General features: G+C 45.6%; 2 protein-coding genes across 4 annotated transcripts; one reads left to right on the top strand and one right to left on the bottom strand.

Annotated features, from left to right (window-relative positions):
- Positions 1 to 1,775: 1,775 nt before the first annotated feature.
- LOC119169284 (uncharacterized) lies at positions 1,776 to 6,187 on the top strand. Of its 2 annotated transcripts, none has more exons than XM_075884755.1 (4): positions 1,776 to 2,078; positions 2,186 to 2,372; positions 2,948 to 3,131; positions 5,796 to 6,187. In XM_075884755.1, exons 2-4 carry the CDS (start codon positions 2,288 to 2,290, stop codon positions 5,950 to 5,952), a joined length of 426 nt encoding a protein of 141 aa, XP_075740870.1. In that variant the 5' UTR covers positions 1,776 to 2,078; positions 2,186 to 2,287; the 3' UTR covers positions 5,953 to 6,187. The 2 variants fall into 2 exon arrangements, with proteins under 2 accessions (XP_075740870.1, XP_075740869.1); XM_075884754.1 differs by having other exon boundaries at positions 1,825 to 2,078; positions 2,918 to 3,131.
- On the bottom strand, positions 5,965 to 9,959 carry LOC142787915 (uncharacterized). Of its 2 annotated transcripts, XM_075884757.1 has the most exons (3): positions 9,878 to 9,959; positions 7,977 to 8,206; positions 5,965 to 6,795 (listed from the first exon to the last, which is right to left on the bottom strand). In XM_075884757.1, the coding sequence occupies exons 1-3, from the start codon at positions 9,930 to 9,932 to the stop codon at positions 6,685 to 6,687; spliced, it is 396 nt and encodes a 131-aa protein (XP_075740872.1). In that variant the 5' UTR covers positions 9,933 to 9,959; the 3' UTR covers positions 5,965 to 6,684. The 2 variants fall into 2 exon arrangements, with proteins under 2 accessions (XP_075740872.1, XP_075740871.1); XM_075884756.1 differs by lacking the exon at positions 9,878 to 9,959 and having other exon boundaries at positions 7,977 to 8,392.
- Between the last annotated feature and the right edge of the window lie 699 nt (positions 9,960 to 10,658).

Here is a 10,658-nt window from a genome sequence, read left to right as displayed (position 1 = left end):
CTACACGCACACAAGGTGATCACACATACGCACGCACCCAATGCAGCTTCTCATTGTTAATATTTAAAAATTAGTCTACATACAAACACAGCTATATTCACAATTGTACATTGTAATTAAAATATTTTTTTTGTAATAATAAATGCTAAAGTTTAGGTACTTTGGATTATATGACTATATGCGTTACCTTGTTTCGGTTTCGTTCTTGAAAGCGCATTCGCGTGAAAAAGCGTGCTCCACAGTTCCCTTCCTCTCTCCCATTGGATCAAGTGCGAAAACAAAACAAATGGCGCGCTTTTCACAGCGGAATGCCATCCAAGCGCGCAGGCAGAAACGTCTTTGGGAAGGTTTGGGGTCCCGTTAATCCTTCGCGCATGCCCGTGTGCGTGTTTGTACTCAGACAAAAATGAAAATTTCGAGGCGGATTTGAAGCTTGAACCCCTAAAACCACTTTCTGGCTAAGCCACTGCTGTCTTTTGTCCATGACTGCGAAGTGTGAAGTAAGCTATTCCTGGAACGTAGCATCACGGCCGTACACTCGTATACTGCCAGAATTCGACACGGCTAGCGTACTTGTACAAAATAACGAATGGACTACCAAGGGGTACTGAACTGGGCTGCGACGGCATGACGAATAGGAACAAACGACGCAACGAAAAGGGCATAGTATACATAGCGCTGACTCAGTCGTGTGTAAAAATTAAGCAACGTGGAAAAGGTAGGCTTGCTTTAGGAGCTCACGGGAATACACCAAATCAGGGAGTACAAGGTGATATGGGATGGACATAATTTGAGGGCAGGGAGGCTAGCAGCAAGATAAAACTTGAGAAACGATCGAGAGAAATCGGGGAGGAGCGTTGGGCTCGGAAGGTTTTCAGCTACTTGTACATGAATAATGTCGATACAAAATGAAAGAAGTGAACCAGCAAATTGACGGTTAAATACTTAAAGAACAGCAGGGGGCCAAACCAAAAAGAACTATTGGTTAAGAAGAAGGTGAAGGAAACGGAGACTGACATGCGGAGAATCGGCATGATTAAGAAGTTCGCACTAGAGATATATCGAACTTTTAAGCAGAAAATTGCCAAAGAAACGATGTATGATAATACTCGGGATAGTTCTCTACTGTTTGAAGCCAGGACGGGAGTAATGTGAACCAAGACATATTGGGTCAAATACGAAAGGGTAGACACGGTATGCAGTGCGCGAGGAAAGGAAGAGGAAACTGGTGAACACTTGATAATGTTCTGTAAAGGGCTTCACCCTATAGTTCAGGATGATGGCGCAGAGTTTTTCAAAGCACTGGGGTTTAGGGACATGGAGGCCAAAATAGACTTTAAGCGGGTAGAATTAACTAGAAGGAGGTTATATGATTAGTGGCTAAAGTCAAGGCACGAGTGAAAATTAAACCCTTCACTGCGAAGTGCCAGTCCTCAGTTTCACTATTTAAAGGGGAAAAAAAAAGCTAGTTGTTGGTTCACTAAGTGTTTCGGCTAGGTGGCGTTAGCCGCCACCTGATCTTAGAGTTACTGTATATGATACCTTTTAGGTACCTAAAGGTAGCATATACAGTAACTCTACCTGATCTAAAGGGTACAGCCACACCAATCCATCCGTACTTCATCCTGTTGTTGGGCTCTTAATTTGTTCCGCTTTGACAAATGGAAGTGATTGCGCTCAGAGAGGCAACCGTTGAAGTGAAAACCTGTTGTCGAGCGCTAGCTTATTGAAGAATGACCCTCAGTTCACACTGAAGCAGAACTGTCTATTGTCTGCATTGTCATGCTACTAAGCCACGCACGTACTTTTAAGTACGCACGTGTCTTGAAGGAGCATCAAAGAAAAGAGAGAGGGAAAGGGAACGGAAGATGTCCACTAGTCATAACGAGGGGCTCAGCTGTGCCCTCTAGTCGTTCGCAGAAAACAGCACGTTTTTATTATGTGATTCACATTTTATGTCGCCAGCAAAACGCCGTGCGTACTATACTCAGGAAAACTTCTCGATTCTGACTTTCTCCGAGGGGTATTCCGAAGTCATTTCAACACCGCCTCATGTTTGAAGTCGTTCGATCCGACAGGTAAATCATCATTTTACTTGTTTTCTTCCTAAAGATAAGCTACTGTGTTCCTAGACAAAAAAAAAAAGACATTCGCCCAAAACACCACAAACTTTCGTTCGTTTCAGCCTCACTTTTTAGCCACGTGTTTTGTTGGAGCAAACGCTGAAGTGCAAGAAAGCCTGCCGTTCGTCTAGGAGCATCGCCACAGAAGACGCTCGACTTTCGACATGTTTGCAACGTACTACAAGATTGTTGTGCCGGCAGTGCTGGTTTACTTGGCAACGCCACTCTGCTACGTATCGTGTAAAGCACGTGAGTTGAAAGCATTGCCACTTTGAATGGAATGAAAACAATTTTATTTCAGTCCTGCAGGACGCACTTAGCGCTTAGCGGGCGTCTCCCACGTAGGGACCAACAGGAAGTACCTGGCGGCCGCTTCGTGGGCCTGCTGGACGGCCCCATTGTCACTCATTCAGTGTTTATTTTAATTGCGTTCTCTCTGCACGAAGCACATGTTTACAAAGATGCCTAAAATTACCTACTTTGACTAGTTTATCAAAAGTTAGCACGATAAATTAACAATAATTTGTCCGTTTGTACAGAACATAGCTTATGTTGTAGGTGACATCTGGGTACAAATTAATTGCGTTCGGCGCATCTGAGGTCGCGAAAAACATCTGCCGTGGGCGCATATTTTCCTTTTTTTTTTTTTGCGGGATCTGGCAGGTCGCATTAACTGTGTCAACGTTCACACATGCGCAAGATGCATATATACAAAAAAAAAAAGAAAGTCCTGATATCACGAGGATAGCACATGGTCGGGTTCTATTAAAATTTATTTGCCTCTTTCCCTTCAGTTTCTTCTACCGATTCTTTTCTGCCCCAAGTGCGGATACCGAGGACGCTGTACGGAACTCCGCAGGAAATGTTTCTCCAGCTCATGGCTTACAAGACGCTGAAAATAGCTGTGAAGATGCAGAAGATGGAATGTTACAAGAGGTTTTTCTGCCAAGTGTCGCACGCGATGGGAATGAGCTCCTTCAAAGCGTCCTTCGCCAACAAATTCATGAGGTAAAGTTTTTTTTTTGTTCCCTATATATTCACTAACGCGTCGTGTGTACGTTGCGTGCTTTGCAAGCCTTATTATATCGCTGCAATTGTTTGTGTACCTCCTCTCTCGGTGATGTCTAACGCCTGGATGTGGTGCATTTTTTTATTCTTTTGTCTGTTAAACTTAAACGTCAGAGCTCAGTTTTGAGACCGCGGTTAATTCTCGGCGTTGGAGGAGACGACCGAGGGCCTCCAGTCGCGAACGTTTTGTCCAGCGCGTTACGCCTGCCTACTTCGATTACAAAAGAATGTTCACGTGACTGAGGCGGCAGCAGTTGTTAAAGGCACTCCACTATATATGACCCGCTATGGTGTCCCTGTGGTTATGGCTTTCGGAAGTTGACCCAAAGATCGCGGTATCGAATCCTGGTCGCGTTTTCGATGGAGACGAACATGCTCGAGGCACGTATTTAGGTGCCAGTTAAACAACCCCGGGTTGTCGATATTTCCGGAGCCTGCCACCGTGGCGCCCCTCATAATCATATCGTAGTTTTGGAAGGTTGAACCCTAAAAATAATTATATGGCCCGCCATTGATACGGGCAATCTGTGCTTCTCGTGACGTCGCAGAAGATGTCTCATCGTATATATAGTATTCAACACATGGCGGCCATGATGAAGTGAGTGCACTATCTATCCCACCCACACATCATGTTTCTTTTCTATGAATTGTTACTTATCGATTTGGTGATTTGACCTGAGATTTGCTTTTGCTGCTGTAAAGCGTTTTGTCAGCGCAGCTGCTCGACATGCTAGCACCTACAATACCCAAAGATGGCAATCGCCATGACATGAGAGAAAAACTACCGGCAGTGGTATTCACGTGACGTCATCCGCTTGGACCCCTCTCAAGGCCTTCGCCGTACCCGTGGTCACACGCGCGGACCTTATCGAATTAATATAGCAAAGCTCTCGAAAGTATTGAATTCTTTCTGTATTTAACTATGAAAACTGCGTAGTAAGGTGCAGTGCCACGTAAACACCAAGCTGTCATATATATGCTGGATAACTGTCTGAACGTACTCACCGGCGCCGCCTGGCAGCGGAGCACAGTCAATCCCTCTTATACAACAATGAGAGCCCGCAGCGCAGGGAATTTACCGACACATAAGCCTATCTCTAGGCTGCAAAATGCAAGCGCGGGCCAGAATTTGCCAAAAACTTGTGCATGTGTTTGCCGTCGTGGTGTGTGTTCAGCGAAGTGTTAGCGACATCAAGCATACACCGAGCCGGATAAACACAACTATTTCCCTTCCTCACGTGGTTCTGCACGCAATCAAGTCACTCGCGCGGCACGTGCCTACATTCTGCGAGTTACCAGCGAGGGTAACAAACGCATTTGCGCAACTGCCGAAGTCGTGTTTCAGCCAACTTGTATTAAAAAAAAAACAATCAAACATGTTAGCCCAGTACTGTGCTGAGCCGTATATATGCGGCTGTTTAACCCATGTCACTGCGTGTCTTTGCACATGCCTTTAACGCAATTTCGTAACCGCTTTGCTCAATAAAAAAATATTACAACACGGTCAGCATGCGCATTCTTCACATAACATCGATTGGCAAGGTACGTGGGATCCGCGGAATTTTTTTTCTTGATATTTTGATCCCTCCCAGCTGGTAGGCGCGGATCATACGACGATAATCATCATCAAACAGGGAATGTTCTATAACATTGAACAAAAGCGTAAGATAAACAAGCGTGCGGCATTGGACGCCATCGGGAACAAAAGGGTGCGCAATTCAACCATTCATCGCCTCATGCTGCTTTCAATTTAACGGTGAATTCTCTGTTTGCTGATTATTTCATGTTTTTTTCCTGCAGTCCACAATCCTTCCCCACGGCGCACGCGCCTTTCCCCGAACGGAAAAGTCTCGAAACAGCCCTTGATCTCGTAGGCTTTCTATCCGATTTTACCGGTCGTCCCGGCCCCTATCAAAATGGCAGAAGGTAGCACAGTACAAGGAAAAAAAAAAATAAATCACAGCATATCTACTGAGTGAATTATGATGAGTGGAGCGAAGCGTCCGTCAGCCCGTCCGTGCTTCCGTCCGTCCGCACGATCATCCGCGCGTCTGTCCATGCGTCCGTCCGTGAGTCCGTCCATGCATCTGTCTGTCTGTTCGTGCGTTCATCTAGTTCCCATCTCGCATCCCCTGCGGCCCATATCCATTCTAGAGCGGGTATGTGCCATCAGTGGCTACATACATACATACATACATACATACATGCATACATACATGCATACATGCATACATGCATACATACATGCATTCATGCATGCATGCATTCATGCATGCATGCATACATACATGCATGCATACATACATACATGCATACATACATGCATACATGCATGCATGCATGCATACATACATACATACATACATACATACATACATACATACATACATACATACATACATACATACATACATACATACATACAAGGGATGGATAGACCCACGCCTTAAGGAGCTAACCTGGTAACCAGCAGAAAAGATTCAGCACGTAATTCTTACCATAATGCGTATTTTTTTAATGTCTACAAACGTTCAACTAGCCACTCTTTTATATTATCACTAAATGTATTCTCTCTATCTCTCTTTTTGTTTCCCAACAATGCAGTGGCGTTGCTGAGCTGCCCGACTCCTTCTTGGGAGCCATCGGCAAAGGATGGATTGGCCAAAACTGCACCCAGGCGTTCAGGTCGTGTGACCGAGCCAGGGACTTTGTCCGGCGCATTGTAGACGCCGTCTTGAACACAAAACCGAGTGTGGAATGAACATCGATAGTATAGCGGCTTGTTGACGACCTTTATTTATACAATGTGGACGACACATGTCTCAAGCGGAAGCATTTTCAAGCGCCATCACTACAGCGTTCCCGCAGAACTTCCCCGTGACAGCACCCAAGATGGACAATTGAACACCTCCGTATACGCACACTGGTGTTGCGAAATCATACTCGCTGTTCTTAACATTGAAGCACATTAATAAATGACAAGTTTGTATGCTCCATATTTTTTGTGTGAGTTGGGGGCGCTTGGGTGATACTGAATTCGTTCCCCCTAACAAAGCCTGCGTACGCCTGTGGCATTGCCAACACTTGACTTCTGCATAACTGTAAGACCGTAAATTATATTACATGAAAATAACGGGAACTAGTGACAACGAAGAAACTATTTCACAGTGTGGCTATTAAGTGCACGACTGTGTTGAAACGTGAGCGCACTGCTTAGACGCAGACAGAAAGGCAGGGACAAGCGCTTGTCCCCGTCTTTCTGTCCACGTCCAAGTAGTGCACTCTCATTTCAAAACAGTCATGTATCGCCAACTCGCCCCATCAACCATATTTATATATGAAGTGCATTATGTGTGCACATACTTATGGTTGTTTTGTGCTGGATGTGGTTAGCATTTCGTGACTATAAGTACAAAGAGTATGAGTGAATGTGATGAGACGTGCAGCTGGCTTGTGTAAAAGAAGACTGGGACTCAGCCTCCTTGCGGTGGGGTCATGGAGCAGGAACCACGTAGAACTGCTCGTCGGATGGTGGAGGCTCTGGGCTGTTCTCCTTGTAGTCGTCTTCCGGGTACCTGTTCGGCCGGATCCCGTTCCTGACAGCCTGCGCATATTTGCAGGTATACACGCAGTCATCCAAAAAAAAAAGTACCGTAAGCATTTTGCCTGTGGTAGTTTCATTTTTTTAAATGTATTTTCATTGAATTTCATAAAATGTGTGTAACCTATAGAAAACAGTCGGCCTCCCGCTACACCCACGGGTGTACTACTCCGATTTGCGCAAAACGAGTTCGGCACAGCGTGTGAACAAAGAAGCAGTATCAATGCATAGCAGGAACATCATAAAGTGCACTGTGTGAGGCGGACGCGCCCTCTATACTCGCCTAAGATGGTAAGGGGGCGGGGGTGGTAAAGTCTGCCCTATACATTGACTTAATAGGGAGGAGAGCGCTGGGATGAACCTTCGTCCTCCCTCCCTCTCCCCTTGAAGAGGGGAGAGGGAGGGAGGGAGGAACCCTGCGCATGATTGTGATAACCGGCATAAAACCGATTGATCCACCCTAGTGCAACAACGTCTACTGAGCGTTTCATAAAGAGCACGTTGATATTATACAGTGTGGTCGTACGGGCCAGAAGCGCAAGCTAAGAAATGCCTCGAGTGATTTCATCGATTGTTTATGGCAGGGAATACAAGCCGTAATCGACTAGACCCGAGCTACGGCTGTCCATTCTATGCAAGTTAATGATCAAGCTTCGATACGGATTCATTTTTATTCTGTGCATTGTGACGTGATCGTGACGGTGAAACTGGCGGCAGTCCAGATGTTCAAGACTAAACTATTCAATGGGCGAACTAGTGCTTAGGAAATGAAACTTTATAAGTAGACGTAATAGATGCTGTATAGTCCGGTAGTGGTGATCACAGTAGTGACCATTGTTATCCCGCAGTCCGTCGGCCTTTTAATTATACGCCTGATCGAGCATTCCAGCGTTATCACTGGAGCTAGTGTTAGATGCTAAACACCCTGGCTACTCACGGCGTGCATGTATGAAAAAATCATCAAGTTCCTAAACATTTCTGCGCGGCTGTCGCCAAGTGGTGGCAGCGCCTGCAGTGGTTACACGTGTAACAGGCTGGTCACATATCAATCTACAAAAAAAAAATTGTGTAGCATGACAGAGTTGATGTTATGGATGTTAACGACGAAGGAACAGTTATGATCAAGAATAGACCTAAGTAATGTCATTTAGGGCATTCGTGTACGCCGAAGAAGGCATCTCCACCTGTATGTTCTTACGGACGTTCTCGACGACCGCGGCGGTTCCCTGGCGGACGCCAGTGGCGACGCCCTGGATGCCTCCACGAATGCCGGTGCCCACGGTGGCCGTGGCGTTCTGCAGGTTCTCGCCGACGCCCACCACGACGCCCAGCAAGCTGGTGTTGCTCAGCACGCGGTTGCACACCCGCTGGCAGCGCCTGAAGTTGGACAGCAGCTCACTCTCGCTCGCTGCGCCTGCCGAACGAGCCCGAAAACCCACGTCCCTTTCAAGTCTACATGAAAGAAACTTTGCAAAGTGCACTGACGATGAGATCATTATCTTCAACTATCGTCGTCAACCTGACTACGCCCATTGCAGGGCACTCCCATATTCCGCCCATCGACCCGGGCATGTGCGTCCTGCTGCCACGTTATACCCGCAAGCTTCTTTTAATCTCATCTGCACACGTAATTTCCTGTCACCACCTTACGCGTTTGCTGTCTCTCGCAATCCACTCAGTTACACTTAAGCACCAGCGGTTATCCTGTCCACATGCTACGTATTGCAACTATGATATCCTTAATCCACGCTACGAATGCCCATGTCCATTTCTTTTTCTTGATTGCAACTATGATGTCCTTAATCCCCGTTTGTTCCCTCACCCACTCTGCTCTCTTCCTGTCTCTTAAAGTTACACCTATTATTGTTTTTTACAACACTCGCTGCCTCGTCCTCAATTTAAGTTTAACCCTCTTTGTAAGCCCTGAGGTTCCTGCTCCGTAGGTTAGATCCAGCTTTTATTCCTCTTGAGGGATGTTAGACTATACCATTCATAATTTCAGAAAGCTTGCCGAAGGTGCCTTATCCTTCTAGTCATTTCACTGTCATGGTTTGGCTCCGCGGTTACTAGACATATTCCTTTACGACTCCCAGTGTCTCACCACCCATTGCAGAGCACTGTTCTCTACTGATGCTGTTGCACACTGCTTTAGTTTTATGCATGTTAATATTACGATTAACGATTCTGCTTTCCGAGTCCAGTTCAGTAACTGTGCGTTGTAATTCGTCCCCTGCGTTACTAATCAATGCAAAGTTATCAGAGAATCGCAGGTTACTAAGATACTTTTGATTAACCCTTATCCCTTAATATTCCCATTGTAGGACCCTGAAAACCTCCTGTAAATACGCGGTCAATAGCATTTGACATCGTGGCTTCTCTTGATTCTGTCGCTTTATTTGTGGATGACTATAGTGGCTGCGGATACGCTCTTTATGTCTTCCATTGTTAGAATAATCCACTGTAGGAATCATAAGACGGCTAAGAAAAACGAGACTATCGGCAAAGTACGAACATTTATGACGTAAACAAGGCATACGCCAAAGCTAAAATGTTTTGATATGCAGCAGATAGTCAATCAAGGACCCTAGAAAGTCATTGGAAAGCGTTACGGCAGCCGATTCTGAGGACATGACTTCACAATCACCTGGGAAGAACGCAAATATTGTGCATTTATTTCCTAGAGTCAGAGCAGCTTCATTAATCCACGTTAAAACATAACGCACGGCTGCCACACTTGCTGTATATATGTATCAAACGTACAAGAACTGAAATATAGACGCTTACGATAGTTTATATTTGCATTGTAGATTACAATGCTTGAAGACTGGATGTGCGAATATATTACTATAGTTGACGACGTAACATTATGCAACCTTATACGAGTCACCGGGGTGATGTTAAAACCGTGAACTTTACGAAATGATACATGATGACGAAATGCGAACAGTTCGGTGAGCTTCCATGTACGTCTACGGCGAAAAATAAACCGAATTCCTCCACAACAGAGTGGTATCCCGTATGCATCTCTTGGTTCTTATTCTACGTTGGCAGCAGCAATGTGCATAGATTGAGTTTGAATACGAACGGCTGTGGTGAAGAAACACGAGCGAGACTACGACGACGGTGCTCCAAGCCGCCATGACGACCTCCCTGCGAACCTGCTGACAGGCCACTGCACTAGAGACCGATGCCTGGTGGCACGCCACCTTTATGGCTTTGCACGCTGGCATGAAATGGGCGAGAGCCGTCCTGAACTACCGGAAGAGTATCCCCGCAGCCGAGGTCAATGACCCCCTGCGAAATGCAGCCTTACGACAGCATATTCCGCACACTGCCGAATATGTAGCACACTTCGACAAAAAAAAAATCGTCCGCGTCGTTGAATACACAAGACGCGTGCGCGGCAAGCTGCAGGTGTTTCAATAGGAAACCGATATTCGGCCGAATGCTACCACGTGGGTCGGTGGGGGCAACAACTTCGGCTGGGCAACTGCTTCCGTGGGTAAAACCCCGGGCAAAACCATAGTTTTCGCGTAATGCCGCGTCAGCGGAATTCATAATGAGCACGTGCAGGATGCCTATGGTAAAGCTAAGGCGCGCGAATAATATCGCGGGCGGTATGCACGAAAGCCCTCCTTACCCTCATTAAAAAAAAAAAAAAGAGTACTGTTAAGAGTGTCAAACGTCGAACACATTACAAAGCATCCACAGCATAACATAGTTATAGGCGAAATCAGTGCGTAACGATCTTTTCGCAGTGTTTGTGTGCACGTATTTTTGCAATATAATAATAATAATAATAATAATAATAATAATAATAATAATAATAATAATAATAATAATAATAATAATAATAATACTTGAGG

This window comes from Rhipicephalus microplus, chromosome 2 (genome assembly GCF_043290135.1).
Source record: "Rhipicephalus microplus isolate Deutch F79 chromosome 2, USDA_Rmic, whole genome shotgun sequence".
Lineage (NCBI taxonomy): Eukaryota > Metazoa > Arthropoda > Arachnida > Ixodida > Ixodidae > Rhipicephalus > Rhipicephalus microplus.
Note: the sequence above shows the minus strand (reverse complement) of the source record. Positions and strands in the feature narration are given on the sequence as shown.

Excerpts from the sequence above, each read along its gene's own strand:
- LOC142787915 (XM_075884756.1), bottom strand. The coding sequence starts at position 8,288 with ATGATCTCATCGTCAGTGCACTTTGCAAAGTTTCTTTCATGTAGACTT. Across the intron at positions 6,796-7,976 it reads ACGTCCGTAAGAACATACAG|GCTGTCAGGAACGGGATCCG; the intron begins GTGGAGATGCCT and ends AAATATGCGCAG.
- LOC119169284 (XM_075884754.1), top strand. The coding sequence starts at position 2,288 with ATGTTTGCAACGTACTACAAGATTGTTGTGCCGGCAGTGCTGGTTTAC. Across the intron at positions 2,373-2,917 it reads CTACGTATCGTGTAAAGCAC|TTTCTTCTACCGATTCTTTT; the intron begins GTGAGTTGAAAG and ends CTTTCCCTTCAG. Across the intron at positions 3,132-5,795 it reads TTCGCCAACAAATTCATGAG|TGGCGTTGCTGAGCTGCCCG; the intron begins GTAAAGTTTTTT and ends CCAACAATGCAG.